Source organism: Seriola dumerili, unplaced genomic scaffold (genome assembly GCF_002260705.1).
Source record: "Seriola dumerili isolate Sdu_G_001 unplaced genomic scaffold, Sdu_1.0 BDQW01000391.1, whole genome shotgun sequence".
Taxonomy (NCBI): domain Eukaryota; kingdom Metazoa; phylum Chordata; class Actinopteri; order Carangiformes; family Carangidae; genus Seriola; species Seriola dumerili.
The window spans coordinates 911,087-935,399 of NW_019174646.1; the positions used below are offsets into that span (position 1 = coordinate 911,087).

The 24,313-nt window shown below is 39.0% G+C and overlaps 1 protein-coding gene across 6 annotated transcripts; it reads left to right on the forward strand.

The window, feature by feature from the left end:
- The first annotated feature begins 650 nt into the window (after positions 1-650).
- Positions 651-23,961, forward strand: st3gal4 (ST3 beta-galactoside alpha-2,3-sialyltransferase 4). Of its 6 annotated transcripts, XM_022761186.1 has the most exons (14): positions 651-743; positions 872-972; positions 7,772-7,839; positions 9,889-9,960; positions 11,057-11,135; positions 11,487-11,576; positions 12,823-12,920; positions 13,432-13,495; positions 14,411-14,506; positions 14,592-14,612; positions 16,894-17,083; positions 17,580-17,717; positions 22,804-22,956; positions 23,045-23,961. In XM_022761186.1, exons 4-14 carry the CDS (start codon positions 9,939-9,941, stop codon positions 23,132-23,134), a joined length of 1,041 nt encoding a protein of 346 aa, XP_022616907.1. In that variant the 5' UTR covers positions 651-743; positions 872-972; positions 7,772-7,839; positions 9,889-9,938; the 3' UTR covers positions 23,135-23,961. The 6 variants fall into 6 exon arrangements, with proteins under 6 accessions (XP_022616907.1, XP_022616911.1, XP_022616908.1 ...); XM_022761187.1 differs by having other exon boundaries at positions 673-972; positions 22,807-22,956; XM_022761190.1 differs by lacking the exon at positions 11,487-11,576 and having other exon boundaries at positions 672-972.
- Positions 23,962-24,313: the final 352 nt, after the last annotated feature.

A 24,313-nucleotide genomic window follows, 5' to 3' on the forward strand; every position in this document is an offset into this window, starting at 1 on the left:
ATATTCTTAGATGATATTTAACAAGAGTTCTCAGAACATGACCTTAGATGACTAAAAGTTAAATAAAAGCTCAGGTTGATGATTGTGTCATTTGTGTCAAGCTTAATTCCAGAAATCCATGTACCTGACAGCTTTACATATTCCAATTATGAATACAACATATAACCGACAAATAAATGATGATGTATTGTTATAGATAAAGATATCCAAAAGTATAGAAAGTTGTAAATTATTCCCAACTTTACCAGCTGCAACTTTAAAGTAGGCTATTTTCAAACTTTGGTATTGCTACCTTTACTTAGGCCTCAGTAAAAGATCTGAGTACCTCTTCCATCAATGTGTTTCGCAATGTATGTTCATTTCAGCGCTTAAAAAAAAATCACAGTCAACAGCAAAACTTTCCAGATGTTGTTTCCTCTGGGGTAGAAAAAAAACAAAAACAGTTTGAAGCAGACTGAACACGCATAGGGCAAATAATTCTAATAAGCTCGAGATCACATGGGACATTCCGATAACCTGCCTTCTTTCCACCATACCACCACCAGCACCATCTAGTTTCGGCTTGTACATTTTTACAGCTATGGTATTTGGATCACTTCAGTCCAGCCAGCGGCCAATGCGCGTACCCACATGCGCATGCGTGTCTGCGTTGAGAGAAAAAGGGAACGCGCTGTAACAGTCAGAAAGCGAAGCTGCCTCAGGACTTGATGCCATTCACACCAACACTACCCTGTGCTCTGCGTGTACGCTTTTTTTTTTGTTTTCGCTACATGGTTCAGGCTTGTGAACTTTGAGGTTGTCATTACATTACTGCTTTTATTCTGTGCCTGCTCGCCTCGGACAGAACCGAATTTGTCGTTTTCCCACGCAGTGAATGTCACCAAAAGCAACGTGAACTTGGCTGAAACATCATTGTACAGTACAACAGGCTCGTTCCACGGATTAAACCTCATCTGTCCGGCAGCACTGCTGGTAAGTAAGACTGTTAAAACCGCTTTGGAGTTAACAGAGCAGCCTGTGTGCACGAGGAGTTTTGTACATGCTTGCAGGGAGGCATAAAACAACACTGATCATTTGCAGCCTAACTGGCCTCACTGGATCACAAGATGCCAAATTTAATTTGGCTTGCACGAGTCTTGATCTGAACATGCGTATCAGTGTGATATAGAGATGGAAAAGACTCATGTTTGTAAAGGATAATGATATATAGACTATTCCTCACTTTATTCAACCACAGACAGTTATTATGTTTCCTGTCATCAGTGGTATTGAATGTAACTTGAAGTGTAATTTAAGTTACAGCCTGGCAGTAAACCATGGTCTCTTGGTTTTAAAAGCCATTTCTCAGCAACTCTAATAATCAGGGAATGGCACACAGGGGGATATATTTGGCCAGTGCTGATATTTTGGGGCTGAGGGGGCTGGCTTGGCACTGTTCCATTGTTATCATTAGTAACATGTCACCAAGGAACAAGATGTATTTATATTTATTTTTTAATTTATTATTTTTTTTATTTTTTGCTTGCTTATTGCTGCAAACCCAGCTGTGTTTTTTCACTCGCTAAAACACTGCTTCATACTACTTTAAATTATTATTGTCTTTATTAGTAACCCTTGATGTTGCATTTCATGAGGCACTGTAATATTATTTTTACATGGCAACTTGAAGCTCACTGACCATGTTTTGCCCTGTGCAGTATTGATTCTGCTGTGAGGCACGTCCTTGAATCAGTCAATCAGTCACAATCTGGGTGACAAATGTCATATCCGTGTTGATCATGCCGTCTGAACATTCATTGTAGGCAAATTCAGCTAAACTTGTAGACTGATCTGTGAACATTATACTAGTCAGTGAAAATCTTTTCATCTAAGAGATCTAAGAGACATTAACCTGAAGAAGACCTGAGACTGCTCCAAAGGAAAAGATAAATTGCAATAAATAAATAAATAAAAAGCCTGAGCCCTCAGCCTAGTAAACATGATGATATCCTTGTTCCTATTTGGCCCTGTGCCCATGGTCTTCACAGCTGGAACAGGACAGAGTACATATGCAGCGTAGAAAAGCATATCTTGGTAGTAATTGTCTGAGGTGTGTCTGGAGGCAGGACTTCTGGGTAATTAGCTGCATTGACATATGTCATCACAGCATACGGTGCAGAAATTCAGCTGAATTCATACTGTCCTGACTGGGCACAGAAGTTTTGACTCCTGATGTTTCAAAAGGTTTATTTTATACAGTCACTTGGGAGACTATTTATTGATTACTGATCAGTTACATCATTACATTTCCCTTATGGATTCATTAAGTCTTGTTTGTGTGGGTACTGTTGAATTTTAGTTTGGTTGGCACAATTCTTGATTATAAATGTATGTCAGATAGATAGATAGATAGATAGATGGATAGATTTATAGATAGATGGATAAACAGATATTGAATTTATCTCTTTAGATCTCAGAGTATTGTAACAAGTCACTGTAGCAGCAGCTACATAAGAGAGGATGATTTATCCACAGATGTTGCATTTAATGAGGCTTAGAGATATTTAGCTCATGGCAACTTGCAGCAAATCAGCTAAAACACCATGATATGCCCTCTGCAGTAATGACTCACTTCTGCTTGAATGAATCAACATGGCCTGAAAAACATGATGAACACACATCTGCCCTCAAAACATCAGGGCAAATGTAATCATACTCATGGTGCACTGGTGTCTCCAGTGAAAGCCTATAGGCCCTTGAGTCCTTGAGCAGGGTTTTCAGAGATGTATCGAATTAAAAAGATATACTTGTTGGGCTTAGTGAAATGTACCCCAATGAGAGGACAGAATTTGCAAAGTGAAATGACAAGGGCCACTAACAAGGCCCTCCAAAGCATTACCTAACCTCAAGATTTTGTAGAAGGGTCCTTTGTGAAAAATTAATTTAAATAACTCGTTTACGTTTATAATGTGTGCACTTGGCATACATGTAGTCTTTTTAATGCCAAAGAATGGCTATTCAAATCAGAAGTTTCTCATCTCCATTTATGTTGGGTTCCCAGGTTGAATAAGAATCAAAAAAGACTCAAAAGAGTTTTTTGACATTAAAGAGTAACAGAAGCTTCTGCTTTAGATAAATTCCATTAAATACTGAATTTATTTCATTATTTTTTTATTAATTTTCACATCTCATGTTTTGGACCTTTTACCGCACACTACAACACTAAAAGACAAATGATTCTTGCTGTTAGAGCGCCCGCCCTCCAGAGGGAATCTAGTCACTTACTTCTTTATACAAGCCTCTTACTTAGCAACCATGTTAACAAGGAAAGTTAGATTCTTCTTTATCTATTATTATCTATTATTTATAGCATAGGCGTTTTTCTTACTGCACCTTGTCATTGTGATAAGATGCCTTCTTCCTTGTTCTTGTGCTGCAGACATGATGCAATCCAAATTCAGTGTTCAGCATTTGAAAACCAATTGCATCACAGTAGCGCGACTAGGCGGTCCCATTTTAAAGGTTCCTTCAAATGCGGCCAAGAAATGTGGCGCGCTTTTCCTAGGATACATAGCCTCCAACTGGTGGATCCTTTGTGGCCCAAACTATCCCAAGATTCACTGCGCACCAGTAATGAAAATAATATGGCAGCAAACAATGTAAGTATTGATTTTCAGCTAAGTTGAACAGCTAGAGATACAACTTTTAAAATACCAAGGGCCTTAAAAAGTTATGTGTTGTCAAGGTTGCAAGGCAACAGGAGCAGCACTTTGTGACACAACTGTAAGGTTGTGTACGCCTGGTGATGCAAAGTGCAAATCCTCTGTATGCCAGAATGTCTCATTTTGGTTCGGCCTTTGTGGTCTATGACAAAAACAAAGGCCACTCCTTCATAGACTGTGTTCTCCGAAGGGTACGGCCCCTGAATGGTGAAACAAATGTGTCATTAATTCCAGAAATTACATTTCCAAAGAAATGTAATCTTGGTTTAGTATGTTAGTGTGGCAACAATCTATGATGTCCATCTGGAAATTGATCTTTCTCTTCCATAGACCTGAACTGAAGAATTAAGAGCAGATTCATTTCTAAATGAGTCATTAAGACAAACCTACTGAGTCACCAAAGACTATGAATATACAGTTAGTTTTACAACCATAAAACTACAGGGAAAAGGTTACAGATTATACTCTTGTTGTAATACCAAATTGATACCATGTCAGTTTTTATTTTAAATGTTATTTATTTCATCTCATTTCTCCAGTGTAATATCTACCATATTTGCAAATATCTCAAAACATATAATAAGACCCACAATTCATTTGATTTTAACATCAAAAAGAGTACCGTGTCGCTATCTCTATAAACACCTGACTGCTAGAAGAACATATGCTGCTGCTTTAGAAAAGCTTGACTCTGAAAGATGTTGGAAGATGTAATTTGGTGTGTCGACATGTAGTCTTGCAAACAAGCAAACCATTTTTTGTATAGCCTTGATGCAGTACAAGGAGATGGATGTTGTGAAACATGATTGTTTCCCTATTTCCATGGCAATCATCTGTCTTGAGCAATGGGACAGCCCTGATTCTATACTCCAAATATTATAATACAGTATAATCATCATTTGGTTGACTTTTTATGTCTGTATAGAAATACTGTAAATTGTAGTTGTGACGCAAATTAACATTACAAACTTTTCTGAAATTCTAAACTCCAATGGACATCTGAACACATTTCCAAACAATAAAGAAGAAACAAGCAAAGACATACAGTATTTCAATAGCATAATGGAAAATGGATGACAGAGAGCACAGGATGGGTGGAGAACAAGAAACAGCAATCAGTTATGAGGCAATTATAATGAGTTACAGCAAAGGTGATGCAACAAAACCAACCTTTTTTGTCTAATGTACCCCATGATTCATAGACACAACCTATTAAGTTCCAAATGTGTTCATTCAAACTGTATGTCATTTAATACTATTGATAATATAAGAGTGGACATTGCTAACAATGTATTTTCTATAAAGGGGATTTGTTAATGTTTAGGTCAGAGTGGTAGAAGCTTGACTTTTCACCCATTTATTCATTTGTTTTTAGCTGTCTAACTATATTTGTTGCTTTTAGCTGTCTAATTCAACCATACACTACTTAGCTATGTGTTAACTTTTTATCCATTATTTTTAGCTAATTTATCCCAGCTGATAGTTTCAATCGTTTCTTCATTATGTTAATTATTTGAACTTTTTTATTATTGCTTTTAGCTACCTACTACTATTTCAACCATTTACCCATACATTTCACTTTTCTCTTTTTCTTTCCTTTTCCATTTTCATAATTATTTAAGCTGAAATTCAACCATTTACCTACTCTTAGCCAACTATGACAAGCATTTATGCAACTATTTGAACTTTAATTGATTACTTTTAATTATCTGCTACTACTACTACTACTACTACTACTACTACAACTACTACTAGCCAGTACTGTATAGCCTATATGTTTAGCTAACTGTTTTCCTGCTCGCTTGCTAACTACACCAAGTACAGTGGCAACACATAATTTTCAGGTGTTAACTGAGTCACTATGTTTTCATTAATCAAGTCATTTTTATTTAATTAAGTGAGCATTTCCATGTACCCACTGGCAACTGCAGAAGTACCCCCGGGGGTACAAGTACTCCTGGTTTGGAATCACTGTTAGAGCATGCATGGTCTGTGTCTATGGAATTGTTTAGAGATATAAAAGCTTTCAGAGTGGAAAACTAGTGCGTGGAAAACTTCGGAAATCTCCGAATGTGGAAATTGACAAAGAGGATACTGGAGAAAAAAACCACATCCCAGAACTAAAATTGCCCTCACCATGACCGCCACAGAAAACCCTGCAGGGAATCTCCACATCTCATCTAATGTACATTCTACATAATTGTGGCTCCCTTGAAGGTGCCTTTTCACATGAACATGCTTTTAGGAACCAAAAATGGTTGATAATAGACTGCAATTTCTTTGAAAGCTTTTCCTCATAAAAGTGGTCAAAATGTTACAAATGGGCACTAGATTTAGCTCTTCTGACTGGATTAAATTCTGGGATTATATGTTTTAGAGGTGATTTTCTATTGTGAGCATAAAGCACATGTGATTTTTCTTTGTCTGTGGTTGAGAGAAATCAGCTGGTAGGTGAAAGAGATTTAGAGAAGGTCATTTCCATTCAGAATCAAACCAATAAATCTCCTAATAAATCTGTTTGACCTTGTATTCTGTGTTCAGAGATTATTTACGGTACAATGACATGTTGTCATGGTGGCGTTGGTGTGTGTGTGTGTGTGTGTGTCATGATATATTCCCACAATAACTCAAAATGAGTACAAACTTCATACATTGATCTGTGATATTGATTATTGTGAATCATCAATTCACAATCATCTGAAACCTACTATGACACAATAATACCTTAAATACAGAACTCATATTAATACCTCTCAAATGTGTTGACATAAATATGTATCTGTAATAATTAGGTTGATTAATGACAGCATTTGTGTAAGTTTCTGTTAGTGCTAGTTACCGACAGTATTAGCCCTCTCCGCCATCACCTTCCATAAGAATTCAGAAGTATGGAGCTTTAAATAGTAAATTACTGACAACACTTTCCCATGGAGTGCTTTTGCCGGAATTGCTTCCAGTGTGCTATTCCGTGGTAGCTGCCTGACTCATCTTTAATCACTACAGTGTGTGACTAAGCTCTTTAAGTGGTCTGTCTGCATTTCTTTCATGATCCACGCTTAGACCTGCAGCAGTGCTTTAGGAACATCTGTGGTCAAGGACACTTCTTACAGTATTAAAATCTTACTCTGCTGTTACTCCATTGGTCCCTCACATCTTGAAGACTTTTGCCAGTGTCACTTAGCTGGACAGCGTGCCTCACGGTATTGCACAGTGCAGTGCCTGACCCTCCCCCTGCTCTCCCAGCCAAACCTCCCTCCCCTCTGTTCCCCACAAACTGTATCACACACAGTCAGCCATTGTGCTGCTCTGCTCTTATGTTGCCTGTGGTGTCTGTGAGGAGGTCCTGTGCTTTCTGTGTCTTCTGTGCTTCACACTCCTGGGAGCAACAGTATGTCCAGCTGTTGTTGCTCTCTCAATTATGGCCCTAAAGTGAAAGGGTGTTGATGGGAATATAGAGCTACAGTATATGCTGGGCTGGATCTAATGATCATTTTAGTAACTGATTAAGTTATTTAGCCTACAAAATGATAGAATTCAAGGCAGTATAGCATCTTATAATTGTTTGTTTTTTTATAACCAACAGTCTAAAATCATTTTATGGTGATGTAAAACTGGGAACTGAACAGCTTAGGACCAGCTAGGGTGTGGCATTATTCATATTGAATTACTCAAAATTGTTTCATCTTTTGCCAATTAATGAATCTATAAAATCATATTGGTATGAGCTGTAGCATATGCTATTAAATGAAGACCGGAACATGACTGGCCTGAATCCAAGACAATATCTGAAGAGGGCATTTTTGTATTTTTATGTATTTTGATAATGCATCTGTAGTTGTGCTTCATTCATCCCAGAATCCTCATTACAAAATGTGTTTCCTTTATACAAAACTCTCTGCTTTGCATGTTTCCTTGCTATGAATGACATTCTGGTCAGAGCTGCACTTTTATTTTATTTCCCTTATTAAGTGCAGAGAGGAGTAGAAAATAAAGACTAACAAGTCCACTGTGCAGATATTCTCCAGTTGTCTTCCTTTGTACAGTATGATTATTTGTTTTTTTCACTGCAGGGAGAAGCCCAGACCCATTACATCAGAACCACTGAGAACACAGTCTTTTGAAATGAAAGAGGGAAAAGGTAAGGTGACTTCACTACTCTCTGTGAATCTCAGTTGTCCTCAGTTATTTTGTGAAAACGTGGGCACCAGTTTGTTATATTTAAGCATGTGTTAATCATGACATTTTTCATTATTGCTTATTCTGTGTTTTTGCAATGATGTATTGTTTAGTCTGTAAAATGTCAAAAAAAAACAGTGAAAATGCCCATAAAACTTTCCAAAGCCAACTTGTCTCAAACCCAAAGATATTCATTTCACAGCGACATTAATCTGAGTATATATAGAGAATACATTTTCTGAGTGCTGGGACTTGTTGTTGCCACTGCTGCTAAATGAAGAGAGAATATCTGTCCTTTGCTGTGTTTGAACTCAGAACACCCTGATTATGTGGCAACAGTGTTAACCACTGAACTGCTACAGGTCACCCTGAAAAAAACATGTAAAATTCACAATGTTAGGAGCTGTAATTGCTGACAAAGCCTTTAGCTTTGTCTGGACGAGTTATAGGCATAACAGAATATTGCTTAGTCGGATCATGTTACAATAAAGAGGAATCTGCAAGTTTAAGAAAAGGGAATTTAAGGAGGAATTAGGCCATCTCTTTTTGTGTGAATGAAGAAGAGGAACACGTATATCCAAGCAACATGTACACAATGGGTAAGTTTGGAAAGGTTCTGTCCTCACTCACAATGGCAGTGAATGGAAACTTGACTATCAAACTCAAACTCGGCAATCAACAAGCCAGAAAGATACAAGTCCAACTCCACTTATCAGAACACTGTACTACTAAGAAAATTGCCACCAGGATGGATTGAATTTTTTCGATTGATTTGCTCATGCAAGCGGTGGGATCGAACCCTGAACCTTTTGACACGGATGCAGATCCTCACGCAGGGAATAGTGCTAAACACTGAGCCTTGCAGGTATTTCACTAATGTCTAGCACAAGTTCACATTTTCTGGATGTGAAAATACTCTATTTTGCAAAGCTAACAGAACAACAGAGGGAAGTGAAAAAAGACCATATTGATTGTATCATAAAAGAACCCAAGATTAATCTGAAGTTGATTCCTTCCCCCATTGTTTAGTGCTTTTGTCATTTCCCAAACGATAACTGAAGGAACAAACACAACCCAGTCTCATATCCGGCTCAGGGTGAAGGATGAGGCAGCAGTGTCATCTCATATTTTATGCTGTGAAATGACTATTTTGTTTTGCAGGGAGGGGCTTGAGCGTGGAGTAAAATCCGCAGAGCATCCCTGCGGTGGTGTTAATCGATCCTGCGGTTTCCGCTCCTTGCCTGTCTCCAAGTTTGGGGCGTGCATGATTTGGTAGTAGATTTACAGCAGTATTACATTACTGCACTTTTTAAAATAGATATTCAGCTGTGCACTCTGTCAGTGTGGTATTGATTTTCAGTGATGTGTTGCTTCTGAAGGAGTGTCAAGCATGTTCACCACAACCATTTGCTTGTATGGATGGCTCTGGCCTACAAATCATGAATCAGGAAGATTATGCAGTAGATAAGATGTGCATTGTGCATTAAACAGTCAGTTGTGCGTCGCGTCAAATGCCTTTTTAATCTGATCTAAACTGTAATCTGAACTCTCCATAGCACAGTGGAGCCAAGCACACATTGTAGAAGCTGATGTGATGCTGTTTGATTGCATATACTGTATCCTTCAATTTAGGGACCAAGTGTCAGTCTAGCATGATCCTCTTAAACTGATCGGCCTTCATCTGTTGCACTTCCCTCTCCCCCTCTCTTTCTCTATTTTTATTTTTATTTTTTTACCTTGGTGTCTCTCTCCTCTTTTCTGTTCACATTCTGGTTTTTACTTTTTTGCATCGTTTTGTTTCTCTGCCACTCCCATTTCCTTCAACCTTTTCTGAGCCTGAGCCCAGGTGGGGCTGGGATGTTTTACTATGACTAAATGAATCGCTGCATATTTCATTCAGTCAGAGTTGTTTCCCATTTCAAATAATCTTCTCAGAAGAGGGAGGATGCTATTAATTCAAATGAGGTGCTAATTCTTACTTTCTTTTCTTCTTTTGTGTACTCAACACCAGGATAACCTCATGCACTGTAAAGACATGAGAGGACCAAGGTGCACGTGAAGATGTCCCAGAACGCAACTAAAAGTAAGCTCTTTTGTTGACATCTGTGCACAATGTTTTTTTGTCAGAAGGATTTGTTCAGTTTGCTGTGGGCATAAAGAAGACAGAGTGCAGAATACTTGAATGTAGACTCTTTTCAGTCCTGTCATCACTGTGAGGTTGCCAGGCAACCAGCAGAGACTCCACAAATTCACTGTTCCCAGCCAAAAAAAAATTCTTGAACACAACCTCTTATAACAACACAACTTGACGTTTTTTTGCACTTTGGTTTTTGTATGGATTAAACAACCGGATGTAACATGTTAACTTTGTTATCTTTGGACTGAGCAAGGCCAGCTGTTTTCCCGCTGTTTCCTGTCTTTGTGCTAAGCTAAGCTAATTGGCTACAAGCTGCAGTTTGTGTGGTATCAATTTTCTTATGTTACTCTCAAACAGAAAGCCAATAGTTTCTTTCCCAAAATGTCCTTTTACTTAACCATCATTATTACGCTCCCTGTCCCACTGTTGCCAGACAGGTTGAAGAGAAGCTTATAATATTTGATCACACATTTCGGAATTCACTGAGGTGAATTCACTGAGGTGTGCTCTATATAGAGATCTGTTAAAATTCAGAAGCAACGAATGAGAAAAAATAGAGAAGGGGATAATCTAATGATGATAGGGAAACATTTCCTAGCTTTGAACAACTGAGCAGGTGTTTTTCAAAGGTTAGTGTCATAGGTATCTTGACTAATTTCACTGGTGTTTGAAGAAGAACATTTTTATTTAATAGGTCATATGTTAATTTGGGAGTTTCACTCCCACTGAGTTTCACAGGCTGCTTCCTGTGTATCTGTGCTATTCGTTTTAAATTGGAAAGCCATTTCTATGCATTTCAGTTTCTTTTTTCTGAACCCATTTTGGGATTGATACCGTACCTGTGGTGAATGGTGCCAACTCTTGAGCACCATCTTTTTTCTAAAGCCTTTTTTTTTATCATTGATGAAAAGGACACATCATTTATGAAAGCTTTGAATTTCATTTGAAGGTGTTGAGACAGCATGTGTTGTATGTGAAATTTGATGGTCATGTTTTTTCATTCTTGGATATTTGCCTCTGTTTTTGTCTTTGTTGACTCCAGCATGGTGCCTTAGGCTTGTTCCAGTTCTTTTCTTCATCTCCTTTGTCACATACTACTGTTCCGATGCCATATTTCAGAGGTAATTACGCACACACACACAGGCTCAACTGTTTCTTTCTTTATTCTTTCTGTCTCCATTGCTCCGGTATTGAGGTCACATAATTACAGAAATGCCCATTTCTGGTAAAAAAAAAAAGAAAAAAGAAAAAGTAAGCTCATGAGGTCTGTGTAGTGCTGAGTCACTAAAAAAAGTTAAGAAGACATACCACATTTTGATCATGCAGTGGTCTGAGCTGATGGTCAATTTAGGCCCTCACACATGCCCATTCTTGCACTTTTTGAGTGTTCTGGACCCAGTTCCTGGCACGCGGTGTTTTTATGGATTCAGCAGTAGTTCTCATGCCAGTTGTGGTGATTGTCTGTCTTTCAGCTATGGAAGCACCAGCAAGCCTCTGAACAGTAGCAAAACTCTGTGTGGTGGCTGGCTAACCCAGAAGAAGTGGGAGAGCCTTAACTTTAAGTGAGTAATGGCATGTCTGTGTTTTTTTTAAAACACAAACTGGATGGAGTGGATGGCTTATTAAGGGAGGAAGGTATGCCAACATTTTTATTTGAACATAAGGTCTTTACCAGTCATGGAGGAAAAGCAAAGCTTAGTGAGAAAGAACAGGACTTTATTATAAAAAATATTTTTCCGTCTAAATCATTACATTAAGTTTCAGTAACTCAAGTGGAATGTCTTGATGGAATTGGTGAAAAGAACAGTTAATATAAAAACCAAGGTTGGCTAAGAAAAAGAATGAGCTCTTGATAAAGTTGCATTTGTCCTTCTCAGGTTCTGCCTTTTTAAGTAATCATTGTTCCATGAGCGCCCTCTCATTTATTTTCTTTTGCTCTATTATCAGTTTATTCAGCTGTATATTTACTGGTCTTTTTGTGGACTTTGTTCAGTTATCAAATAGTGATATGGTCTCAATCTGTGATTTGTCCCAACCTCCGCCAAGGTCCCAGCAGACCTTCCACTGCCTGCACTTTAACCTTTGAAACAGTCAAGATTCATAATCCCTGTGTTTACCCCTGTAAGAGAACATGATTTGCATTAGGCTGCCGGCAATCACGGTGACATTTCTCTAATTAAACCCCTCCCCGGAGATTTATCCTGATCTCCTGTGGAGAGCTAGCTGGCACACGAGGGCAATAAATGTCTGAGAGACTCACTGTCAAAGACAGCAGGTCATAAACAGCTGGAGTGTGAGGCCAGCAGACACAGAAAAGCAATTGTTTCCCATATTACAACTTGCCACATTTGTCTCACTCCATGGACTCTGTGAATGTTATTGTTTTCTTTTTCCTCTCCTCAGCACAGAAATGCCAACAGAGGATTTTAATGAGGGAAATTTCTATTGAATGACATCATGTAAATGGCTGGTTTGCTTATAATGAGTCTGGTTTACCTGCTTAATAGATACCAGAACATTTGGGGAAGTTAAGGCATCAGTCAAGCATCAAGCAAGTTTTCCATGTGCCAATATGAACACTGTACTGTTTGGCAGCACAATTCGTATTGTCCATTGTGTGGTTTGATAGTTATTATAGCCAAAAAATAAAATAAGTAGTGTTCTTCATCCTCGCTGGCTTATGCCTCATTCATGTCCTCCCCTCCTCTCTCAGCCACAAACCCTTCTGCAATATAATGTATCTACAGAGTGAAGCCGTGTGCACCGCAGTATTATGTTGTAATGCCTGGTCTAACATTCATCATGCAGCATTAGCAGACGGACTCAGCTCTTTCTGAAACTGGAGGATTTCTTCTGGCGGGAGCATCTGTCAGCGCTGGAATTACCTTATGGCATTAAGGGCAGCGGTATGTTGACTGTACATTATCCTCTGCTCTCTCTCATGGGTCACTCAGCACATGTCGCACATCCTCTTTATGAAGGTGTATGTTTTTTGTTTTTTTTCATATCGTATATTCACACATTTCCAGTCCTGAATAGGCGTCACGTAGACATGTGAATGTTAACACCAGCTTTAACGTCACTGTAGATCTTAATACCCACTTGTACTAAACAATATTTTAGACAATATTATATTGTAATATTTTTATATTACGTTTAATTATCATATTATTATATTATATAATATGACAATGAAATCAGAGGTACTCTACTGTCATAAAGGTTTTGATAAGAAAATCGCACATTTTAAATGTGGGTTTTGATCATGTATCCATTTGTAATCAGGATGATGGATTACATACATGACTCGTGGGAAAATTTAAGTCCTCAGTCTTTTATACGAGTTTCACTACTGTATTCAAAGTTTTTAGACGTCAATGCTTTTTCAGCTGCTCCATTTCTTGCTTTCCCTCCCAGAGCTGGTGCTACTGAAAGTTCTCGCTGTAACTGCAAATTATCAGGTGCCAGCCAACATTGAAAAGTAAGTGTGAGCATACTTTGGCACACAACACTAAAGCTCAACGTTCTATTGCTGTATTCAAGGTTTCTTTTTTTCTTTTTTTACATTTATTGGCCATTGTTGTCTTTGATTTTATTTTACTTCCATTGTGCACAACAATAATTAGTGTACTGCTCCAGCTGTGGTTCACATTTTATTTTTAGTCCTAGATTACGTCTTTGCTGTTGTTATGGGTACTTGGGTGAAGCCACATAACTATTACTCATAACAGTCAAGAAAGGACGATCAGATGTTACCGCTTTAGTAATGAAAGAGGTGTCAGTCATGTCTCGAGAGAAGGTGGCATTTTGTTTCTAATTTTTGAAACCATTAAAACACTTACCTCAAGACCTCACTGTTAAAAAGAAAAAAGTTGAGAAAAGCACAAACCAGTAAAATTAGTCAACTGAACTCATGAGTTTAAGTTCTGAAAGTGATAATTAAACAATTTAAACTTTAAGCAGACAAATGTATCTAATTGCACTGAGTTCATGATAAAAGAAAAGTTTATTTACCATAACGTATGTGATTTTACGTAGAAAATATTTTTTTCTGCGCTCTCGTACTAAAGAGCACGAGTCAACAGAACTTTCTCACTTTGTAATGAATCACAGATAAAGATTCTGAGTTTATTTAAATAAGACACCAGCTTCATTTGTTGGCACGATTTCGAATTGTACTTGAAACGCTGACAATTGAAGTTTATAAGGCCGAAAAACTTGTATTAATTTATGCCAAAGAATATAAATTGCAGTTTTTACAGTTTTGTGGGAGAAATAAACATAAATGTGCCACATTTCAAGTGTGTGTGTGTGTGTGTGATTTTGTGTATGTGTGTATGTTTGATTGTGTGTGTGTGTGTGTGTGTGTGTGTGTGTGTGTGGTGTTTCTCCACAGGCTTGAATGTAGAACCTGTGTAGTCATAGGCAATGGTTTTGCCATTAAAAACAGCTCCTTGGGAAGCATCATCAACAAATACGACGTGGTCATTCGGTAAGCAAGGATAACACCACATAAAAGTATTTTATTAGTGTAATCACATTTACTCATTCTTTTTACCATTTGATACCTTGCACAGAGGAAAGAAGAATAAAAGAGGGTAAGAATGAATTTTTGGGGGGGACTGTGTATTTTCATATTTTACAAAAATGACGCTCAAAATAATAACAGTAAACCACAGATCTCTGCATAACCACTTTCATGTTTGAGGATAGTTGGGACTGAGAGATTAGAAACAGATGGATCCTTGCAAGATGACCTTAAAAAGGGAATGTGTTCGTTTTCCCCCACAACTTAAAGCAGGATATATATTCAATGATAGATACAGTATCCGACTGTGTAACCGCCTGACCCTGACATAGAGCCGTCCTGTCAGCAATTAGCAAACTTTTGGGTCAAATCAAGTTCTTTATAGGAGGAAAGAAAGTGTTTAGTTTACTCAAGGACAAAGGCACTGTCAGGCATCTGACTTTAGAGCCTTGGAATGAACACATGCATTCTGAGTTTTTATAAGCCTCTTTCAAACAGGCAGAATTTGGCCTGGCCACAATGCATTTTTATCCCCCTCATCATCCCCCTGTCCTACTCCTCCTCCCTCACATCTCTCCTTCTCTTCTCAGAAGCTAATCGTTCCCTGGCCATGTGGCGTGAGGTTATTGACATTCAGAATTCAATACATGCCTGAGAGTTTGACGTCACCAAGCTGGTTCATATGCTGGTGTCATATACGCCGCTAAAGCCTGTTGAGAGTTAAGTTTCCAAAGTGCGGACTAATCGTTTAACCAAACAACGTCTCTGCTACTGTGTTAATTCTTTGGTCAAGGAATGAGTTATGATGTGGTTGTTTGAAGAATTTGTTAAAAGGAACAAAGCAAGGATGTTTTTTCAGAATGAAGCACATATCGATTTTTAAGCCCTGAACAGTCATACATATCTCATATTTGCAGACAACTTTCTTTTTTTACACTATCACTTTAAGGCATGTTTTTATCAGGTATACCCCTGACATCAACAGGCCTACTGGACATCATAATCCACATGCCAGTACTTAATACATGTTTGGCATTAACACAACTGGGCATGCCTCACAGAAATAGAACAAACATTAACTGATGAAACAGCAGCTTTTATGAATCAGAGCCACGTGGGTGTGGGAATCCAGTCACAGTGACTGGAAAACTTTAGGACTTAAATTGTTAAATGAGAAATTAGAATCATGCTACAGATAAAACGATAAAACGATAAAACGATTCTTACGGCACATGAACGGATTGCTGGTTGGCTAACCAAACAGCTAGCTTTGTTGGCTGGTACATCCTTATGCTGTTTGCTACAATAGCTAGAAGTTCTGATGACACGTGCAAGTGTCTGTAAAACATGTTCCTGGGGTTTACTCTCCATGTTCTAAAGCAAATCTGCATTCAATCGTTCTAAAAACTGAAACCTTCATGATGTCAACAAAGTTAAGTAATGATTTCTTTATCAGCATACAAAAAAACTACAGCTTCCATGGAGACTAACTGGCCTGGCAGTGTTGGTACTTGCGTATTCATATATTCTAACTCTCTTTTAAAGCTATTTTTCCAACATTTTTTATCTGTAATCGCTGCTGTCTAAAAGTTTCTACACATTTAAACATGTCTTAACTAGCTGCTGCCCCTCACCTTGTCCATGACCCTCATCTTCTGACTGCGGAAATTCTGTTCTTTAAAGGCCACCACAAACAAAAATATTGAATATAGATATAATTAGACTTAGCATGTGAAACATACTGTAACTGTTGATTAAGGCTCTGTTCCAAGGCTGGATTTTTACATTGTTCCAAATGTCAGTGGGATTTTGAATGAGCTAAAACGGGACCTGAAAGTTCTGGTGTTATTCTGTCTATGTGTACACTTTTCATCTGACTCGGGGATAAGTATTATTATAAGTAAACAATTTACAAAAGAAATTTTTTGTAAAGTTTTAGTTTACAAAGTTCACCATCATCAAAACACAAAATGATCTTTTGGAAGAATGTTTTCTTCCCTTCAGTAGAGTTCAGAGACTTGTAGACTCAATGCCAAAGCGCATTGAAGCTGTTCTGGCAGAAAGTCAGGGCCAACACTTTACTAAGACACTTCTATGTTGGTTTTTTCCTTTAATTTGTCACTGTTGTTTAGCTGGAGACGCATTTCCTGAATCTCCATCAAGTGCAAAGTTATGGCCAGAAAAGACAAAATTATGAGAAGACACAGGTTTATTTGTTTTCTTATAATGCTCAACAATGTTTGAAAGGTTGGGATGTCATTATATGAAGAAGAAAATCATACAATTTTTCCTTAATAAAAACAATCTTGAAAATTCTTGTCGGTGAATGTAGTGTCATGTCCCTGACTCAGGTTGAATAATGCCCCAGTGAAAGGCTATGAAGAGGATGTGGGGAACAAGACCACCATGAGGTTCTTCTACCCCGAATCGGCCTCCTACAACCCTGGACTGCAAAACGAGCCTGGCACGCTCATGGTCCTCGTGCCTTTCAAACAGCAAGATCTGCGTTGGCTCAAAGAAATCCTTTATAATGAGAAGAGGGTACAGTATATGTGTGAGAATGCTCTCTCCCTCTCTCACACACACACACACACACACACACACACACACACACACACACAGACAAACAAACACATGCTCGCCATATCTTTTTGTCTCACTTTCTTTCTTTCCCTCGCATAAACACACTCCTTTTAGCTTCTTTTCCAGCCCTCACTAGTCATCCATATCAGGAACAAACACTTAAAAGGTTCAACTTCAGTGATGCCAGTGCCCTTTAGAGTTAAATGTAGTTTCCATTGCAGGCATCCTTCACTCTGTTGCTCGGGGCACCTCCGGGCTCCTCCTGCTAAGAGTTGCAGGGTCATTACCCCCTAATTTGCACATTGATTTAGTTGCTTCAAGACATGAGGGAGTCATAGGTTCAATTGCATCTCTATTTGTGTAAATTAAGTCAGTGTGCGAACTGTGTTTCTGCTCCCTTCAAGTGCACAACATCCTGCCTCTTATCTTTCTCTATTGTTTTTCTGCACTTCAGGTCAGGAAAGGCTTCTGGAAGCCCCCTCCCCAAATCTGGTTGGGTGATGTCAGTAAAATCAGAGTGCTGGACCCCCACTTTCTGCACCAGACTGCAGATAGACTGCTCCGGATCCCCCTGCACCCCAAGAGTAGACAGGTGAGAGATTGCTTCCATGTCACTGTTTTGTGAATAACAGATCTGCCTGCAGTTGCAGGAGTTTTGGTTCAGGTCTAAACTAATTTCTTTCCCTGCGACTTAATCAAACCAATCAAATCTTTTAACTCACTCAGTCTAAAAGTGGTGATCTATAACTGTGATGGTGAGGCTTCTTCTCTGTTCCAGCTCATTAACATTGAACATTTCTGGCATCCGCGACTACAATTTTCCCACTAGAACCTTCTCTCTTGTTTGTTCCCTTTCTCACATACCTCCCTTTTTTCTCCTTTTTGCCCTTCACTGCTTCCCACATGAATGTTAACAAGGCTAGATGGAGCATCCACTGATTAGCCACAGCTCTTCAAGTGATACGTCTTGAGCGCTGTGATAAACAGTTTACTGGAAGAGGCATTTTTCTTGAAATGTAGCCGGGTCAATAGCGATTTTGTGGATCCAATTACTGCGAAACATGATGAAGATTAGCTTCTGCTTGGCATTCTGGCATCTCATTACAAGATAAGCTCCTCGTGTCTTCTAGGCTGCACAGTGAATCCCTGGGAAATAATTGGCTTTTGAAGGAAAGCCAAAATATTGTATGAATTTCAACCAGACGCTCTGTTTTTAGAATAAGGACAGTTCCCAGTGTTCTTTCTCTGCAAAGCTGATTATTGCTGTTTTCAGGGAAACGTTTTTTTCACGATTGCAAGGTTTAGTTGATCTTGTGCGAACATGCTTTGTGACTTTTGGCACAAGACAAAGACAAGATAACCTCATCAAAACGCAACAAACTGTAAGTGGAAACATAACCGCAAACTAACACACAAAACTTAATTGAAGAACAGTGATTGCGCAACGAGAAAAGATGACACGTTACAATTTTTCTGCAGTGTATCATTGATGTGTTTTTGTTTCACAAATTGGACCACGACTTACCTCGTTGGCTGAGGCGCTAGGATTTTGAAACACCATGGGACTTGACTTGGACCATTACTCATGTAGAATGAAGTTTTTATTGGCTCATTGCATCCCATCTGCCAAGTGGGGCTTGTTGTTGTGTGTGTTTGGTGGGGATCGTCTCTGACTGGCGTGGGCCTGAGCCAAGTTTTGTTTTGGTTCTGCTTGTTCCCCTCTCCTGAGCCCTTTTTGTCAAAGAGTGACGGGGGTGTTACCCTTTTGGACTGCAGTACAAACACAACTGGCTGGTGCGTCAGAAGAGTGAGCAGTGGGACGGCAGTGATCCTGCAGGCCACCAGCAGGCTTGCCCGACAGGAGCTCTGCGCCATCTGCACAGACTGTATGGTCGGTGGGGAGAGGAAGGTGGGCAGGAGGGGGAGGAGGAAGATGCAGGGATGATGTGTCGGAGAGGACTGGGGCCGACAGGAAGTTATATTTTGGTTGCTTTAACAGAATTAAGACACTGCTGCAAATATATATATATATTTCTTTCTCAAACAATAGTGATTTAACACACTTAACACAATAGGAAACCTAGATTTCCTTCACCATCCTCATGCTATCTCATCCTTTCCTCCTTTCTATCTGTGGGTATTCCTCATCCACCAAATACCAGCAGGGATCCTGACTGTAGCAGATCACTCTGTACATACCACTCCCTTCCTTGGCTACACATGCACACATGCAATGCACAAACTTTCCCTTCCCTTCAGTCTGAACATGAGACTACTGTAGTTCACACTTCTCTACCCAAACACAGGCTTGTGTTGAGCTCTTGCAAGGTATGGCTTTGTGGTGACACGTATGCAACAACCCCCCCCCCCACGCCCCACCGCCCGCCCGCCCGCCTCTCACCAAGGCTCCACGGGCCTGCATCCAAACTATGCGCCGGGCTGCTGCAGAGCTCTGGTGTTCGCCCGTGTGCTGGCGACCACATGAGGCTAATACACACAGAATGTCAGCTGTGTCCCATTGCGGGGTGCTTATCAGTTTCTGAATTTCAGAGGAAAAAAAAGACAGTCATGCTCAGTACAATAACAAGTCAAATCTATCTGTATGAATGTTTGAGAAAGGAAAGAGGCTGTGTTTCAGTTTCCTATCAAGGCCTATCGTGGTCAGGTCACCTTCTGTATAACTGCACCTCTCTGGCCAAACCTTTAGGCACTGGGCTTTGATGAAGGTCTTCTAGGCTAAAAGCTTGGCCTAATATAGGCAATTTGCATAAAACTAGAGACCAGCACTAGACAGATACATGTGCATGATGTGCAAACACCACCTTAAGCACAGTGTGCACATGCTCATAAACACACAATAACCCGATGTGCATAAATTAATTTTCAAAAAAGACAGACCTGATCTGAGCGAGAACTGAGCACAGTAAGACCTGAGCGAAAGAGAATTAGAACAGCGGCAAACTGCAGCAGCACAATGTATTATCAATGACACTGCTGCGGCGGAAAAGAGCAGCTACGGCGGAAAAGAGCAGCAATATAATCATAATACTAATATTATACTTGTCTTTTGACAAATCTATATAAATAACTGTGAAAGTCCTATTTCTACGTCCTGCACCAGATTCTCGTACATCATTCAACTCAAATGTTATTTTTAGACTTTTTCAAACATGTCTGACACTTCAGTAACCTCTGCTCAAATGCAAACACACCAACAAATAGGCAAAATAAATATGTTGAATAAATAAAATTAATTGAAAAAATAAAACAAAATAAAAAGAATGAGAATGTGAAATTCACACGGTCAAAGAGAAGAAGTATCTGTTTGCTGTGGAGAGCTTGCTGGTCTGTCATCTGGCTACAGACACGTTTTTGCAGCAGTACTTTGCAATGGGTAGTTTCTAAAATCAATAAGGCACCATTAGAATATAAATAATATATATATACATAATTTTATCAAAAGCTACAGTTAACTGACGAAGTTTTGGTAAAAATCAATGGTTTATGCGATCAATAAGCCCTATCTTGAGGAAATAAAAGAATAAGCCCCTATAAACACTGTTACATGCACCGGTGATAAACTGGACAGTAAAAGTGTCTTTACCTACATGGTAAGGGAAACATTAAATGGAAACCTTTAGAGGAAAGAGATAAGAAAAGGCTGTTGGGAACAGGTACAGCATTTTGAAAAGGGATGGAAAGGGAGTTTCTTCTATCTCCAGGTCATGTGGAAGTGATTCTCCTTCTTGCCTCCTTGAACATGGATAATCTCTGACAGTCATATGGGAAATGGCAAAGAACACTGGGAAATCTCTGCGCACAGTAAGAGCCCGCCAGGGACAACACAACACACATGTTGCAACTCATTAAATCTCACATCGGTTTCCTTTCTTGTTTTTCAAGATGTCAGTAGGGTGAAATGATGTCGATTTTTTTTTCTTCTGTTTTCTGGAAAGGCAGATAACAAAGTGACAAACAAGAAAACAGCAGAAAGATGAATTTTAGCACAATTTATTTTATGTAGAGCCATTTGGGAAACAGGCAAAGTGGGACGGCAACAAAGATCCCCCACTGGACTTTTGTCCATCATCCACTTTCCTTTATATCTCTTTATAGCTCTTATCTTTACTTGTCTCTACGGGAACATATCAAGTGATTATGAATATTCACGCCGCCTCTTACACTTTGTACATTCTTTTAACAACACTGATTTCACCTGACTATATAGAGAAGAATAGAGAAGATGTCTGAATGAGGAAGACAAAGTCACAATCCGGATGTGCAGACCTCTCCACATCAACCCAAGGCAGCAGCTGGGGCTCAACCTGCTGATGGTGGTTTGTTTTCAACTCTGTCATGAAAGAAATTTTCTGCTGATCAGGGATGGATATTTTTACTATGTAGCAAATGCAACATCACACTGGGCTTTATTCCTGGATCAAGCAACAATGAATCAGGGTCAGCTGAATTTATCATTGTGTTCAGGACATAAACTTTCAGGAGCAGGGCTGTGAGTAGATTTGAAAACAGTGACAGGTGTCTTAAGACCAATTTTATTGCTTATAGGTTGCCAGCTAAGAGGTTTCGTTTGGGTGTGCCTGTGCACTCAGTTTATTCTGACAGTAAGTTTTTCAAATAGTCATGACAGGAAGTGAGAGGGGACAGATAAATAGAGCAACATTTGGACCGGATTTGAACTCGTTATATTGCAGTTTGTGGTTAGCAGCTGAAACCCCCTGGGTTTCAAGACTTTTTTAGATTACACGTACAGGACAATGTATTTGCTATAGAAAATAATAGCTGCACGCACACAGAAAATGACTGTAATTGAGTAGAAGCCCCATGAATAAAACCATCTAGACCCTCATATATTCAGTCTTTTGATTTGTTAACGGCATCAAATGCAGCAGTGAGGTGTTTTATTTTTTTCATTTATTTTTTTTTTATTTTTTTAATGGCACTCATTCTCAGATAGAGTTGTGTCAGTGAGCACTTTGCTTCTGTGCCAAGAGCTCTCTTAAATTTTTCAAAAATAGAATCTGAAGACATATTTTCGCTAAAGGGGAACCAATTTCTCAAGTATTTTGACCAAAAACCTCAATTGGGAAATTGGCCTGAAGTTGTTGAGTGTTACTGGCATCAGGAGTGCTTTTCTTCAGCAGAAGCTGCACTAAGTATGTGAATACGCTGCTGCAAAACACCCAGTCTGCAGGGTGAGACTTGCTAATGCCTCGGATAGTATGTGCATAGGAAGTTGTAGTTCTTTTGTTTTGCCAAATCTCATATAAAGTACGATGTTTTATATAACATAGCCTTGATTAGGCATGTGCCTATAATAAGTGCAGTCAACCTGTGTGGGAACAAGGGGGAGGCTTTTGTTGTCAAGAACTGTAACCATGACACAAAGTGCTGCTGAGATTATTAGATTGCATTCTGCACGTGGAAAGGATTGAGTTGACCAACTGCACGCAGAAGTTTCTCTTGCCCTGTGCTACCATCTGGTGGTTGAAATGAGAGGCTGCAGTTTTTGCATTGAAGGGAAAAAACTCAACCCCCCATTCTTTCTGCCAGGGTGTCTTTTTTGATTCTACCACTAGAATGTCACAAATGTTCACACCATACACACAGGGGCTTTAGAATGAGTGCAGTGGACTGTCATTAAGTTTTGTTTGTCACAGAAGCCAGTGCATCCTACCACGGGTATCCTCGCTGTGGTTGTCGCTCTCAACTACTGTGATGTGGTCCACATTGCTGGTTTTGGATACCCTAACTCAAAGAGCCAAAGGCAACCTATCCATTACTATGGGTATGACACCATGAGGTCCATGAAGGTGGGTAGCGGTCATCTACAATCTGTGGTAATACACATGCTTTCAACTCTTAAAATACTGATGCACCTCCTCTCTCTCTCTGTTGCAGAATTCTTACCATGACCTCAATCATGAAGCTGACGCCTTAAAACGACTGGAGGATTCAGGAGCTATTATGTACCTGCACCCACATTTATGATACACACTTTTTTTCCTGTTTGATTAAATCCAAAAACAAAGATTGTACACCAAATTGTATCTGAATTGGGTTTGGCTCCTCTGATCCAAATCGGATCTTAAATGTGCCTTCTGCAGCGGGATACAAGACATTTTTCTGTCAAGGTTTTGAGTGTCACAGATTTAGCACTTAAGAACATTTGTCTCCCTGGCACCTTATATTCTGTAGAGCTGCTTTTTTAAAATAGATTTCCTGTGATTTATCAAGTGCAATGGTTTTTGGTAGCATGGCTCAGCATTTTACATACATTTTGAAGGTTTGTAACCATTATGGGTAAACTTTCTATTAATGGGGTGACCCAGGTGTTGGTTTAATCTAATCTATCTAATTTAGGTCTGATAACATTGGCTCTTCAATAATTCCAGTGCTTTGATGTTGTTTTTAGGGCCATGTGATGGTTTGCCATAATGTAGGACTCAAGCATTTCAGATCTACAGCTCAGCATGGGGTACATTTCATGCGTATCAGTAAGACTAATCAGTATCATGGTTTGAGATTTGTTTTTCATTTTAACAAGTAAGATGTAGTCTTTTTTTTTTAAAGTATGTTTTACAGGATAAAAAGAGGTGTTTTAGAATCTCTGGGGATTTTTTAATGAACTTTCAATATACATTTTAGTTGAAATGAAATGAAAATGAACAGATCAAACCCGATTCACACAGTAAGGTGGATTGCATTCAGCTTACTTTTAGATTTTGTCAGACTGGAAATACAGATTGTATTTTTTACAGTTAGATTAGATTATAATTGCTGTTTAATTTATTAAATTTTTTTCCAGAAACAAACAACTGGAATTTTTTTTATTGTAAAGAATGAAATACATTTTTAATTAAAAGAAAATCAAACTGAATTTCATTTGATTCTCATTAACCATCCATACAGTGCAATTCATATTTGTCATCAACTCATTCATGTTCACATGAATTATTGAACAGGCTCATGAATCTGCTGTATGGGAATCACTGCACTTTAATGAGATGACCTGAGTGAACCTGCATCGAGCTGTTGTTTGTTTTGCATACAAGAGTATAACATTACTGTTCGCCACTAGATGGCAGACAGCCTCTGTTACATGCATATTATACAGTAGGTACTCTACTGCACTGCACATGGTGCAGTCATGCAGCAGCCCATCTTGAA

What these genes read in the sequence shown, in the direction of transcription:
- st3gal4 (XM_022761186.1), top strand. Translation starts at nt 9,939, where the DNA reads ATGTCCCAGAACGCAACTAAAA. An exon ending in TTATGGCATTAAGGGCAGCG is followed by an intron (nt 12,921 to 13,431) that starts GTATGTTGACTG and finishes TTTCCCTCCCAG; the next exon opens with AGCTGGTGCTACTGAAAGTT. An exon ending in AAATACGACGTGGTCATTCG is followed by an intron (nt 14,507 to 14,591) that starts GTAAGCAAGGAT and finishes TACCTTGCACAG; the next exon opens with AGGAAAGAAGAATAAAAGAG.